The sequence below is a fragment of the Ranitomeya variabilis genome, chromosome 4 (assembly GCF_051348905.1).
Source record: "Ranitomeya variabilis isolate aRanVar5 chromosome 4, aRanVar5.hap1, whole genome shotgun sequence".
NCBI classification, from domain to species: domain Eukaryota; kingdom Metazoa; phylum Chordata; class Amphibia; order Anura; family Dendrobatidae; genus Ranitomeya; species Ranitomeya variabilis.
The window spans coordinates 717278509-717294153 of record NC_135235.1 but is presented as its reverse complement, the minus strand read 5'-3'; the positions used below and the strand labels follow the sequence as shown (position 1 = coordinate 717294153).

Sequence of the window (15645 nt, the reverse complement as noted above, 5' to 3'; positions counted from 1 at the left end):
GCACGGAATTTTCTGCACCATGGGCACAGCGGATTTGGTTTTCCTTATGTGTACATGGTACTGTAAACCTGATGGAAAACTGCTTCGAATTTGCAGCGTTTGGAGACCCCTGATCTGCCTAAACAGTGGAAACCCCTCAATTCTAACTTCAACACTAACCCCAACACACCCCTAATCCTAATCCCAACTGTAGCCATAACCCTAATCACAACCCTAACCCCAACACACCCCTAACCACAACCCTAACCGCAACACACCCGTAACCCTAATTCCAACCCTAATCCTAACCCTAATCCCAACCGTAACCCTAATCCCAACCCTAACCACAACTGTAACCCCAACACACCCCTAACCCTATCCGTAACCCTAACCACAAGCCTAATCTTAACCCTATTTCAAACCCTAGCCCTAATTCCAACCCTAACTCTAATTCCAACCCTAACCCTAAGGCTATGTGCCCACGTTGCGGATTCGTGTGAGATTTTTCCGCACGATTTTTGAAAAATCTGCAGGTAAAAGGCACTGCGTTTTACCTGCGGATTTACAGCAGATTTCCAGTGTTTTTTTGTGCAGATTTCACCTGCGGATTCCTATTGAGGAACAGGTGTAAAACGCTGCGGAATCCGCACAAAGAATTGACATGCTGCGGAAAATACAACGCAGCGTTTCCGCACGGAATTTTCCGCACCATGGGCACAGCGGATTTGGTTTTCCTTAGGTGTACATGGTACTGTAAACCTGATGGAAAACTGCTTCGAATTCGCAGCGGCCAATCCGCTGCGGATCCGCGGCCAATCCGCTGCGGATCCGCGGCCAATCCGCTGCCAATCCGCTGTGGATCCGCTGCGGATCCGCTGCCGATCCACTGCGGATCCGCGGCCGATCCGCTGCGGATCCGCGGCCGATCCGCTGCGGATCCGCGGCCGATCCGCTGCGGATCCGCGGCCGATCCACTCTGTGTGCACATGCCATAACCCTACCCCTAACCCTAACCCTACCCGTAACCTTAACCCTACCCCTAACCCTACCCCTAGTTCTAACCCTAGTTCTAACCCTAACCCTAGTGGAAAAAGAAAAAAAAATATTTTCTTTATTTTATTATTGTCCCTACCTATGGGGGTGATAAAGGGGGGGGGTTTATTTATTATTTTTTTATTTTGATCGCTGTGATAGAACCTACCACAGCGATCAAAATGTACTTGTAATGAATCTGCCAGCCGGCAGATTCGGCGGGCGCACTGAGCATGCGCCCGCCATTTTGGAAGATGGCGGCGCCCAGAGAGGAGACGGACCGACACCGGGAGCCTCGGTAAGTATAAGGGGGGGGGAGATCGGGGCACGGGGGGGGGCGTCGGAGCACCGGGGGGTGACATAGGAGCAGGGGGGGAGCGGGCAGGAGAACGGGGGAGCGGAGCACAGGACGGAGGGGACCGGACCCCATAACGGAGCACTGGGGGGGCGATCGGTGGGGTGGGGGGGTTCACTTCAGGTTTTCCAGCCATGGCCGATGGTATTGCAGCATCGGCCATGGCTGGATTGTAATATTTCACCAGTTTTTTAGGTGAAATATTACAAATCGCTCTGATTGGCAGTTTCACTTTCAAAAGCCACCCCCCCTGGGCTGAAGTACCACTCCCCCTGTCTCTGCAGATCGGGTAAAATAGGAGTTAACCCCTTCACCCGATCTGCAGGGACGCGATCATTCCATGACGCCACATAGGCGTCATGGGTCGGATTGGCACGGGTTTTCATGACGCCTACGTGGCGTCATGGGTCGGGAAGGGGTTAATAATATAGTCTAGAGGATACATATAAAATATGCAACCAACACTGTCAGAGATTGACTGATAATCACTAAAAAATACTCATACCACATGATACATAACAAAACACAACACGCCACCACATACACCTGGAAATAGATTGTCATAAACTGATAAGGTCAGCCAAATGAGAAATGCAGTTTTAGAACAAGAGATACATTTATGATAGTAATAGTATACTCATCTATTGCACTAGTAATCCCCAGCCGATCATTCATCCAGGAATAGTGGCTCACAAAGTGACTCAGGGCGAGCAAAATCTCCAAAACACCTCTCGACGCGTTTCCCCCACATGCCTGGGTTCATCAGGAGAGTACAGATAACAACATGGCAGTATATAGGTATACAAAAAGATAGGGCTGCAGTGATTTACCTGTGGGTACGGCTTAAATAGATAAGCTCACAGCAAGGAAAGAAAGGACTTCCTGTTTGGCGATTAAAACATAACCGTCACTTAGATCATACCATAGTCATGATAGCGCCAGGTAAAACCCCATAAGACGCCATGATAGTGAAGTCCAAAATGGACCCACACGGAAATGAAGAGCGCTGACACACTCTAGCGGTAAATAGACCGGAAATACGGGGCAAAACCATGAATCACAGCGCATGCGCCGAAAAATAGAGAAAAAGCCCGCAATGGACTACAGAGCGCAAGCGCACCTAGTACACCCTATCAAGGGAAGATATCAACCAGCGTTTCAACGCCACAGCCAAGGGGACAACGCATGCGCAAAAAGTATAAGGGCTATTAAGGCAGCGAATAAAAAGACACCCTGACAAATACAGATAAAGAAGGCACATGCACTGAATCATAGGTATGCTACCATATTAAAAGGGGCAGTATAATACATGCCTCAATGAGAAACTATACAAGATAAATAAATAAACAAAGATATATGCAATATTAAATATGCGATACAGCCAAAACAGGTAAGTAACCAGATACTAAAGAAGAATCGTATAGTGATACAGTAATAATAATATAATAATATCACCATCCCATAACCCTGCAAAAAAAAAACCCAATCCAAACCACAAGTACCTGCAAAATAAATAAATGATATAATATGATAAACAAACATAGATAAGTGATACAGTACGGGTAATATAACCCGATTGAGAAAAGTGGCTAGTAATAATGGATTACCGAATCAAAGAAAACAGCAGTAATTTTGCTGCTCATTTAAGCCATTCGGTACAAGAGTTCGCAGCCTAAAAATCCATTGACACTCCTTTTGAAGGAGTAACTTGTCCAAATTACCACCTCGTGGGTTACGCCGCACGACCTCAAGGACACAAAAGGAAATTGCTCTGTTGTCATTCAAATGGACTAATCTGACGTGTTTCGCTATCGGTGTATCCCGGTTATGTTTAATGTCACCCAGGTGTTCACCAATGCGTCTCCGCAGCTCTCTTTTAGTTTTACCAACGTAATTAAGTGGACACAAACAGGTCGCCATATACACCACTCCCTCCGATTTACAATTAGCGAAATCTCTCATATAGTAGATTTTGTCTGATGTGGTACTCTTGAAGGTTTTCTCCTTTCTAACCCATGAACAAAATTTACAACCCCCACACCTAAAGGTGCCACAGGGTTTGCGGTCCAGCCAGGTGCCAGATGCTTTAGGACGATCATAGAAGCTGTGAACCAATCGATCCTTGATGGACCTACCCTTTTTGTATGTAATTTTAGGGGTGGATGGAACAAAGTCCTTGAGATCAGGATCAGCCCTAAGGATCCCCCAATGCTTCTTTAGAATGTTTTGTACCACACATGATTTGTTGTCAAACATGCCAATAATTCTCGGGATTTCGGGTGTATCCACCTTAGGTGGCGGATGAAGTAAATCATGACGAGCACAACCAGCTGCATGCCTCCATGCCCCATCAAGGACCAGCCCAGGGTACCCTCTCTGACCAAATCTACACCTCAGGTCACGGGCCTGTTCCGTGAACTCATGGTTATCAGAACAGTTTCTCCTTATGCGTAAAAATTGGCCTTTGGGGATACCTTTACGCAAGGTACCTGGATGGAAACTATCCCATCTGAGGAGACCATTAGTGGATGTTGGTTTCCTAAAAGTTCTGGTGGACAGTCCACCCCTCTGATCCTTCCTTACGTTAAGGTCAAGAAAGTTGATGGACTCCTCCTGTATCTCCGATGTGAACCTCATGTTGATTTTATTATCATTAATGCACCGAATAAATTGATCAAACTCATCAATAGTGCCTGACCATAATATGAACACATCGTCGATAAATCTCGACCAAAGCAAAATCTTAGGGAACCACCAGGCTTCTTCCACAAAAATAATGGTCTCCTCCCACCAGCCCAGGAAGAGGTTGGCATACGATGGGGCACAGGAACTCCCCATCGCCGTCCCCCTGAGCTGGTGGTAGGTCTTACCAAAAAAAAGGAAACAGTTATGATTTAAAATAAATGCCATGAGTTCAACCACGAACTTGTTATGTGGGATACACTGGGTGGCCCGAGTATTAAGGAAAAATTCCATCCCTCTGATGCCTGCCTCGTGGGGAATATTACTGTACAACGCTTCAACATCAATGGACGCTAAATAAGTATTAGTACCAATGTCAATATCCTCAAGTTTAGTAAGTAAATCCAAAGTGTCCCTCAAATATGAGGGCAATGAGATCACAAATGGACGAAGAATTTTATCTATGTAAATCTCCACATTCTGTCCCACAGAGCTAACCCCTGACACTATAGGGCGACCCTTAAGGGGCACAAGCCCCTTATGTATCTTTGGGAGACAGTAAAAGGCAGGCACCAGAGGGAGGGAAGGGGAAAGAAATTCAAATTCGTCTTTGGTTATCAACCTGAGGTCCAGGCCTCTAACAAGGATATCCATTAACGTGTCCATATATAATGGAGTTGGGTCCTTACTCAAAATTTCATATGTCTCTCTATCGTTTAGTACCAATTGACACATAGACATATACTGGTCATGATTCATTATAACCATATTGCCCCCCTTATCGGAGGGCTTGATTACAATATCTTTATTTTTCTCCAGTTCAGTTAGAGCCTCCATTTCTGACCTAGTGAGGTTAGACAACGGATCATTACCCCTATCATTTGGGTTTATCCTCAAAAGATCTTCCTCCACAACCTTGAGGAAAATGTCAATAGAATCCAATCCCCCCGCCGGGGGTACTCTGGTACTTTTACGTTTAAGGGACGTGAAAGGACCCAACCCATCATCACGTTCATTGTCCCTCAGTAAATCAGTCAAAACATCAACAGCTTCAAGGTCCTTGGCTGAGATACCCAAATTTTCACACCTTTCCCTATCCTTATCAAGATAAAACTTGTGCCACTTGAGTTTACGTGCGAACAGATTGATATCTTTAACCCAACCGAATACATCAAATTTAGTTGTGGGAACGAAATTAAGGCCTTTAAGACATTACATTCCTCATATGATAGTTTATAATTGCTAAGATTCACAACTTGACTGGACCCCACAGGAACTAGACCATTCTGTTTCTCAGTGGATACCCGAGTGGGGCCCTCTGCTCCAAAAAAGGAGAGGAGGAGGGTAAGGACGATGAAGGTCCAGGTACCGGCAACGACAAAGATGGATCGCTCACCATAACAGTTGGATTGTTTGTTTGGAAACCTCCTTGCATTTGCGTACCCATATTGGTGGGCCCCATAGGGGCATTCATATATGTATTGTGACCTTGCCATCTATGTCTCTGTCCTCTACCCCGTGTCCTCCCCCTCTGTGAGTTCTATGAGTTCTCCCAGTTTTTTACTGGTGCGTTCAAAATTAATTTTCTCCTCTTCAATCAAGATTTTCATAAATCTACAAGAGGACTCTATTGATTCTCGTTGCCAGATCTGTAAAAGCTGGGGGTTAACCAATCTTGGTGACAGGGAAAGATTGATTCTTAAGCCACTGGGAACAATATTATTTTTGAGGTAATTTTCTAGAGCCTTAATTTCCCAAAATGATTTAATATTGTTTTTGTATCCCACAAATAATTCATTAAATAAATTTTTTATGGAAATTGAACTGCTAGCCCCTGCCCGACCGCTGTCAGTAGAGAAGGCTGAATTAGCATCCTCCACCCATTGCCCGGTATTGATAGGTCCAGATAAAAAGCCAGCCATTAAGAAACAAATTCAGGGCTTACTGTTCAAAAAATATATTGCTGAGGGGAGGACAAAAGAGCTTACAAAAGAAAAATAACCCCCGTAAAACTGGAATACTTTATTAGATAATGCACTAAAACCAAAAAACCCTATCAAAAAGTCAGTATTTCCAGGGGAGAAAAATATATATAATATAATCCCCCGTATTAGTTTATAAATACTGGTAAGATACCACACCCACAATATTATTTGAATATCCAATAGAAAAAGTGATATAACACTAGTGACCAATAATAGCTGTAAGGGTGTATATATACACTCACCGGCCACTTTATTAGGTACACCATGCTAGTAATGGGTTGGACCCCCTTTTGCCTTCAGAACTGCCTCAATTCTTCGTGGCATAGATTCAACAAGTTGCTGGAAGCATTCCTCAGAGATTTTGGTCCATATTGACATGATGGCATCACACAGTTGCCGCAGATTTGTCGGCTGCACATCCCAAAGATGCTCCATACAAGGCAGGATGGATCCATGCTTTCATGTTGTTTACGCCAAATTCTGACCCTACCATCCGAATGTCGCAGCAGAAATCGAGACTCATCAGACCAAGCAACGTTTTTCCAATCTTCTACTGTCCAATTTCGATGAGCTTGTACAAATTGTAGCCTCAGTTTCCTGTTCTTAGCTGAAAGGAGTGGTACCCGGTGTGGTCTTCTGCTGCTGTAGCTCATCTGCCTCAAAGTTCGACGCACTGTGCGTTCAGAGATGCTCTTAGGCCTACCTTGGTTGTAACGGGTGGCGATTTGAGTCACTGTTGCCTTTCTATCAGCTCGAACCAGTCTGCCCATTCTCCTCTGACCTCTGGCATCAACAAGGCATTTCCGCCCACAGAACTGCCGCTCACTGGATTTTTTTTCTTTTTCGGACCATTCTCTGTAAACCCTAGAGATGGTTGTGTGTGAAAATCCCAGTAGATCAGCAGTTTCTGAAATACTCAGACCAGCCCTTCTGGCACCAACAACCATGCCACGTTCAAAGGCACTGAAATCACCTTTCTTCCCCATACTGATGCTCGGTTTGAACTGCAGGAGATTGTCTTGACCATGTCTACATGCCTAAATGCACTGAGTTGCCGCCATGTGATTGGCTGATTAGAAATTAAGTGTTAACAAGAAGTTGGACAGGTGTACCTAATAAAGTGGCCAGTGAGTGTATATGTGCACTATCCCTCACAGCTACACAAAAACCCTAGAGAATGATACTACCTAGATGCGGAGGTTGGCACCCTAAGAAGAATAACGAGAATGGCGCCCCCACTCGTACGATGACTATCCCTGGTCTCCTACTGTCTCCCTATAAGGGATAGAATTGGAAACAGAAGGCCAGGTGGCTGGTAATAACGTGTGACACTATATGATACCAGCTATACAGCATTTCAGGCCCAATCCCCAACATGTGATGTAAGGTTAAAGGATAGTTGTACTGACTAAAATATCACCAAATAGAACACAAAGAAAACAAATAACATCGGTATATAACCAGCACAAGCCTGGGTTGGTTAATAATATAGTCTAGAGGATACATATAAAATATGCAACCAACACTGTCAGAGACTGACTGATAATCACTAAAAAATACTCATACCACATGATACATAACAAAACACAACACGCCACCACATACACCTGGAAATAGATTGTCATAAACTGAGAAGGTCAGCCAAATGAGAAATGCAGTTTTAGAACAAGAGATACATTTATGATAGTAATAATATACTCATCTATTGCACTAGTAATCCCCAGCTGATCATTCATCCAGGAATAGTGGCTCACAAAGTGACTCAGGGTGAGCAAAATCTCCAAAACACCTCTCGACGCGTTTCCCCCACATGCCTGGGTTCATCAGGAGAGTACAGATAACAACATGGCAGTATATAGGTATACAAAACGATAGGGCTGCAGTGATTTACCTGTGGGTACGGCTTAAATAGATAAGCTCACAGCAAGGAAAGAAAGGACTTCCTGTTTGGCGATTAAAACATAACCGTCACTTAGATCATACCATAGTCATGATAGCGCCAGGTAAAACCCCATAAGACGCCATGATAGTGAAGTCCAAAATGGACCCACACGGAAATGAAGAGCGCTGACACACTCTAGAGGTAAATAGACCGGAAATACGGGGCAAAACCATGAATCACAGCGCATGCGCCGAAAAATAGAGAAAAAGCCCGCAGTGGACAACAGAGCGCAAGCGCACCCAGTACACCCTATCAAGGGAAGATATCAACCAGCGTTTCAGCGCCACAACCAAGGGGACAACGCATGTGCAAAAAGTATAAGGGCTATTAAGGCAGCGAATAAAAAGACACCCTGACAAATACAGATAAAGAAGGCACATGCACTGAATCATAGGTATGCTACCATATTAACCGGGGCAGTATAATACATGCCTCAATGAGAAACTATACAAGATGAATAAATAAACAAAGATATATGCAATATTAAATATGCGATACGGCCAAAACAGGTAAGTAACCAGATACTAAAGAAGAATCGTATAGTGATACAGTAATAATAAAATAATAATATCACCATCCCATAACCCTGCAAAAAAAAACCCAATCCAAACCACAAGTACCTGCAAAATAAATAAATGATATAATATGATAAACAAACATAGATAAGTGATACAATACGGGTAATATAACCCGATTGAGAAAAGTGGCTAGTAATAATGGATTACCGAATCAAAGAAAACAGCAGTAATTTTGCTGCTCATTTAAGCCATTCGGTACAAGAGTTCGCAGCCTAAAAATCCTGGGAGAACTCATAGAAAAAGCCTTGGTATTTAAGTCTGATCCTGAATTCACAAGGAGGGAGTCATTGTTACAAACCTCTGTGGAGAAGTTTCAGGTGAATATTAGGGATAGGAAGCACTTCCAATTTACGAGGGACTTTACTGAGTTTAAAGAAAACAGGGCATATAATTTTTTGAATCCTCAACGTGATAATCGGACTCAGATTTCATCATCAGAAACAGACAACTCTGATAGGGAGAGATCGAACTCGAGGAGTAGGTGGAGACAGAGGGGGAGGACACGGGGTAGAGGACAGAGACATAGATGGCAAGGTCACAATACATATATGAATGCCCCTATGGGGCCCACCAATATGGGTACGCAAATGCAAGGAGGTTTCCAAACAAACAATCCAACTGTTATGGTGAGCGATCCATCTTTGTCGTTGCCGGTACCTGGACCTTCATCGTCCTTACCCTCCTCCTCTCCTTTTTTGGAGCAGAGGGCCCCACTCGGGTATCCACTGAGAAACAGAATGGTCTAGTTCCTGTGGGGTCCAGTCAAGTTGTGAATCTTAGCAATTATAAACTATCATATGAGGAATGTAATGTCTTAAAGGCCTTAATTTCGTTCCCACAACTAAATTTGATGTATTCGGTTGGGTTAAAGATATCAATCTGTTCGCACGTAAACTCAAGTGGCACAAGTTTTATCTTGATAAGGATAGGGAAAGGTGTGAAAATTTGGGTATCTCGGCCGAGGACCTTGAAGCTGTTGATGTTTTGACTGATTTACTGAGGGACAATGAACGTGATGATGGGTTGGGTCCTTTCACGTCCCTTAAACGTAAAAGTACCAGAGTACCCCCGGCGGGGGGATTGGATTCTATTGACATTTTCCTCAAGGTTGTGGAGGAAGATCTTTTGAGGATAAACCCAAATGATAGGGGTAATGATCCGTTGTCTAACCTCACTAGGTCAGAAATGGAGGCTCTAACTGAACTGGAGAAAAATAAAGATATTGTAATCAAGCCCTCCGATAAGGGGGGCAATATGGTTATAATGAATCATGACCAGTATATGTCTATGTGTCAATTGGTACTAAACGATAGAGAGACATATGAAATTTTGAGTAAGGACCCAACTCCATTATATATGGACACGTTAATGGATATCCTTGTTAGAGGCCTGGACCTCAGGTTGATAACCAAAGACGAATTTGAATTTCTTTCCCCTTCCCTCCCTCTGGTGCCTGCCTTTTACTGTCTCCCAAAGATACATAAGGGGCTTGTGCCCCTTAAGGGTCGCCCTATAGTGTCAGGGGTTGGCTCTGTGGGACAGAATGTGGGGATTTACATAGATAAAATTCTCCGTCCATTTGTGATCTCATTGCCCTCATATTTGAGGGACACTTTGGATTTACTTACTAAACTTGAGGATATTGACATTGGTACTAATACTTATTTAGCGTCCATTGATGTTGAAGCGTTGTACAGTAATATTCCCCACGAGGCAGGCATCAGAAGGATGGAATTTTTCCTTAATACTCGGGCCACCCAGTGTATCCCACATAACAAGTTCGTGGTTGAACTCATGGCATTTATTTTAAATCATAACTGTTTCCTTTTTTTGGTAAGACCTACCACCAGCTCAGGGGGATGGCGATGGGGAGTTCCTGTGCCTGTGATCCTGTGATTTACTTCATCCGCCACCTAAGGTGGATACACCCGAAATCCCGAGAATTATTGGCATGTTTGACAACAAATCATGTGTGGTACAAAACATTCTAAAGAAGCATTGGGGGATCCTTAGGGCTGATCCTGATCTCAAGGACTTTGTTCCATCCACCCCTAAAATTACATACAAAAAGGGTAGGTCCATCAAGGATCGATTGGTTCACAGCTTCTATGATCGTCCTAAAGCATCTGGCACCTGGCTGGACCGCAAACCCTGTGGCACCTTTAGGTGTGGGGGTTGTAAATTTTGTTCATGGGTTAGAAAGGAGAAAACCTTCAAGAGTACCACATCAGACAAAATCTACTATATGAGAGATTTCGCTAATTGTAAATCGGAGGGAGTGGTGTATATGGCGACCTGTTTGTGTCCACTTAATTACGTTGGTAAAACTAAAAGAGAGCTGCGGAGACGCATTGGTGAACACCTGGGTGACATTAAACATAACCGGGATACACCGATAGCGAAACACGTCAGATTAGTCCATTTGAATGACAACAGAGCAATTTCCTTTTGTGTCCTTGAGGTCGTGCGGCGTAACCCACGAGGTGGTAATTTGGACAAGTTACTCCTTCAAAAGGAGTGTCAATGGATTTTTAGGCTGCGAACTCTTGTACCGAATGGCTTAAATGAGCAGCAAAATTACTGCTGTTTTCTTTGATTCGGTAATCCATTATTACTAGCCACTTTTCTCAATCGGGTTATATTACCCGTACTGTATCACTTATCTATGTTTGTTTATCATATTATATCATTTATTTATTTTGCAGGTACTTGTGGTTTGGATTGGGTTTTTTTTTTGCAGGGTTATGGGATGGTGATATTATTATATTATTATTACTGTATCACTATACGATTCTTCTTTAGTATCTGGTTACTTACCTGTTTTGGCCGTATCGCATATTTAATATTGCATATATCTTTGTTTATTTATTTATCTTGTATAGTTTCTCATTGAGGCATGTATTATACTGCCCCGGTTAATATGGTAGCATACCTATGATTCAGTGCATGTGCCTTCTTTATCTGTATTTGTCAGGGTGTCTTTTTATTCGCTGCCTTAATAGCCCTTATACTTTTTGCGCATGCGTTCTCCCCTTGGCTGTGGTGCTGAAACGCTGGTTGATATCTTCCCTTGATAGGGTGTACTGGGTGCGCTTGCGCTCTGTAGTCCATTGCGGGCTTTTTCTCTATTTTTCGGCGCATGCGCTGTGATTCATGGTTTTGCCCCGTATTTCCGGTCTATTTACCGCTACAGTGTGTCAGCGCTCTTCATTTCCGTGTGGGTCCATTTTGGACTTCACTATCATGGCGTCTTATGGGGTTTTACCTGGCGCTATCATGACTATGGTATGATCTAAGTGACGGTTATGTTTTAATCGCCAAACAGGAAGTCCTTTCTTTCCTTGCTGTGAGCTTATCTATTTAAGCCGTACCCACAGGTAAATCACTGCAGCCCTATCTTTTTGTATACCTATATACTGCCATGTTGTTATCTGTACTCTCCTGATGAACCCAGGCATGTGGGGGAAACGCGTCGAGAGGTGTTTTGGAGATTTTGCTCGCCCTGAGTCACTTTGTGAGCCACTATTCCTGGATGAATGATCGGCTGGGGATTACTAGTGCAATAGATGAGTATACTATTACTATCATAAATGTATCTCTTGTTCTAAAACTGCATTTCTCATTTGGCTGACCTTCTCAGTTTATGACAATCTATTTCCAGGTGTATGTGGTGGCGTGTTGTGTTTTGTTATGTATCATGTGGTATGAGTATTTTTTAGTGATTATCAGTCAGTCTCTGACAGTGTTGGTTGCATATTTTATATGTATCCTCTAGACTATATTATTAACCAACCCAGGCTTGTGCTGGTTATATACCGATGTTATTTGTTTTCTTTGTGTTCTATTTGGTGATATTTTAGTCAGTGCAACTATCCTTTAACCTTACATCACATGTTGGGGGATGGGCCTGAAATGCTGTATAGCTGGTATCATATAGTGTCACACGTTATTACCAGCCACCTGGCCTTCTGTTTCCAATTCTATCCCTTATAGGGAGACAGTAGGAGACCAGGGATAGTCATCGTACGAGCGGGGGCGCCATTCTCGTTATTCTTCTTAGGGTGCCAACCTCCGCATCTAGGTAGTATCATTCTCTAGGGTTTTTGTATAGCTGTGAGGGATAGTGCACATATTTATATACACCCTTACAGCTATTATTGGTCACTAGTGTTATACCACTTTTTCTATTGGATATTCAAATAATATTGTGGGTGTGGTATCTTACCAGTATTTATAAACTAATACGGGGGATTATATTATATATATTTTTCTCCCCTGGAAATACTGACTTTTTGATAGGGTTTTTTGGTTTTAGTGCATTATCTAATAAAGTATTCCAGTTTTACGGGGGTTATTTTTCTTTTGTAAGCTCTTTTGTCCTCCCCTCGGCAATATATTTTTTGAACAGTAAGCCCTTCATAGTATCAGCTCTAATCCAATGGTGAGAGAGCGATTTACCCTGAAGAGTCACAGATTGTGGGGTTGTTATATAATGTTATATTTAGGGGGTTTTGTGTTGTCTCCTTATAAGAATCACAATGGTTTTGTTCCTTTTCCGCTGACAGATACAAACGACCCAACTATGAAAGACGGGAACCAAGGAAACCTGTATTAAGGTACCTTCACACTCAGCAACTTTGCAACGAGAACGACAACGATCCGTGACGTTGCAGCGTCCTGGATAGTGATCTCGTTGTGTTTGACACGCAGCAGCGATCTGGATCCCGCTGTGCCATCGCTGGTCAGAGCTAGAAGTCCAGAACTTTATTTCGTCGTCAGGTCGGCGTGTATCGTCATGTTTGACATCAAAAGCAACGATGTCAGCAACGTTTTACATGGAGCTAACGACCTGCGAGAACGATAAGTGAGTCTCCGTTACGTCACTGGATCGCTCCTGCATCGTTCTGGAGTTGCTGTGTTTGACGTCTCTACAGCGATTTAAACAGCGATGCTCCAGTGATCGGCTCGTTGTCTATATGGCTGCAGCGTCGCTGAGTGTGACGGTACCTTTACTCTCATAGTGCCATGCCCCTTTCTTGGCCCCCAGACACAGTATAATGTTCCCATAGTATCCCCCACACATTATGATAGTACAAGATGTCCCACACAATATTCTTCCATCCAAACCACTTGATAATAAATCCTCACTTATCCCATTTTTGATACCGTACAGTGCCAGTTTCTTGGCCCCCCCACACACACAGTATAATTTTTCCACAGTACCTGCATCCCCAATTTTTTAGGGTATTTTTCATGTAATACAAAGAAGCCTACAAAAAAAATCTAAAAAAACCTAATATAAAGAGAAAATAAAACTGTGTACATGGAGATATTGACGTCAAACAACTCCTGTCTTGTTGTTCTTACAAACAAGCTTTTATAAAAGCCTCAAACTTCTGTGTGTGAATCAGACATGAGATGTAATGTGATAGAAGATTACAGTGAGGGGAAGATGGGAAACAGTCATATAGACGGCTGGTGGTGATGGAGTAAGTGACGGACTTTGGCCAAATATGTTCCTAGAGCCGTAGTAGAAGATGAAGATGTCGTCCTCATCATGAAGTAGTTATTTCTCCTGTCACGTGTAATGAATATCTCCTGCAGTATTGCTAATTCTGATTCCAGTGTCGGTAAATGAGACGAGAATTAGCGTTATGGAAGATGAGTCTATGAGGAACGTATTCAGCTGCCAACTCCGAGGAAGAAACTGCTTGTTGTCTGTGGCCTAAATATATAGGTTTTATTAGTAGACGTCAGTGAAGAACGCCGTATGTTGTAAAATAATAAAAAATACCATTGCTGCTTGGGTCCCCCGCCAGTCTCTGTATTTCCTAGTCATTCCCAACGAACTTGTGATTCCTACAGCCAATCAGTTGCTGAAGCAGTAAGAAACATAGCCAGTCATTGGGAGCATGGAGATGTCTTAGCCAGCAATTCAACTTATGTTCCAGTCCATAAAAGACTAGAGAATACAACATCTACATGTTCTATCTCCTCATGTGTTTCCCTTATTATCTCCAGTAATTGTATTATTTCACAGGATTTTTATGATGTTACATCGGCTCATCTTCTCATTCAGGTTCCTACAATATCAGATCCTCTCAGTGAAGATCATCTATATAAGACAATTTTCCTGAATTACCCATCAAGAATGGATATGGACAGAGACAAGATGGGGGAGAGGATATTACACCTCACCCTAGAGATCCTCTTCCGGCTTACTGGAGAGGTGAGAGATTCTGATGAAGTCACATTACATCATTCTTATCTATGAGAATAACAGATGGACAGAACTGGAAAGGTGAGGACTCTGGAAATGTCTGTAGTGAAATTTATTAATGTGTCTCTCCATAACCAGAATTACACAGTAGTGAAGAAGACCTCTAGTGAGTGCTGTCAGGACCCTGTGTCTGAGGGATGGGGAAGACCCATGAGTCCAGTCCTAAGGCCTCCGTGTAACCCCCTGGTTTATGAGGATATCAATGACCAGAAGATCCTAGAACTCGCCTGCAAGATGATTGAGCTGATGACTGGAGAGGTGACTCTGCTGGGAATGTTGGAACATTATACAGTAATGCTATGAAGGGATCAGGGGATGACGGTATCATTGTATGTGTCAGGTTCCTGTAAGGTGTCAGGATGTCGCTGTCTATTTCTCCATGGAGGAGTGGGAGTATTTAGAGGGACACAAAGATGTATACAAGGAAATCATGATGGAGATTCCTCAACCCCTAACATCACCAGGTAATAGACAGGACTAAATGCACACAGCCTATAATTATCTGTATGTAAACAATGAATTCAGCCCTTGTATGTGTTTCCTTCAGATCTATCCAGTAAGTGGACAACACCAGAGAGATGTCCCCATCCTCTTCTTCCAGAGGACTGTAAACAAGAAGATCCCAATGTTCCACAGTATCATCAGGTAGATGGAGAGAAGGTGTCATGAGATCTCCCCTATGATGTGTAGATGGCTGTGAAGGTCTTGTGCTCAGCTTTGTTTTATCCACCAATATTATATGTTTTATACTTGTGTAATGAGAACGGTGGAGATGGCAGGATTAGAGCTGACCATAGATGTGACTTCTCCAT

At 43.2% G+C, this 15645-nt stretch overlaps 2 protein-coding genes across 2 annotated transcripts in view; both read left to right on the top strand.

Annotated features, from left to right (window-relative positions):
• LOC143766619 (uncharacterized) overlaps positions 1-15645 on the top strand; it is a 134436-nt gene that overhangs the window by 64693 nt on the left and 54098 nt on the right. The gene's annotated exons all lie outside the window — the stretch shown is intronic.
• Positions 14041-15374, top strand: LOC143766617 (gastrula zinc finger protein XlCGF66.1-like). Its single transcript, XM_077254423.1, has 3 exons — positions 14041-14782; positions 14912-15091; positions 15174-15374. The coding sequence occupies exons 1-3, from the start codon at positions 14705-14707 to the stop codon at positions 15312-15314; spliced, it is 399 nt and encodes a 132-aa protein (XP_077110538.1). The 5' UTR covers positions 14041-14704; the 3' UTR covers positions 15315-15374.

Coding starts and splice junctions, on each gene's coding strand:
- LOC143766617 (XM_077254423.1), top strand. CDS start 14,705: ATGGATATGGACAGAGACAAGATGGGGGAGAGGATATTACACCTCACC. Junction 14,783..14,911: donor TCTTCCGGCTTACTGGAGAG/GTGAGAGATTCT, acceptor CTCCATAACCAG/AATTACACAGTAGTGAAGAA. Junction 15,092..15,173: donor TTGAGCTGATGACTGGAGAG/GTGACTCTGCTG, acceptor TGTATGTGTCAG/GTTCCTGTAAGGTGTCAGGA.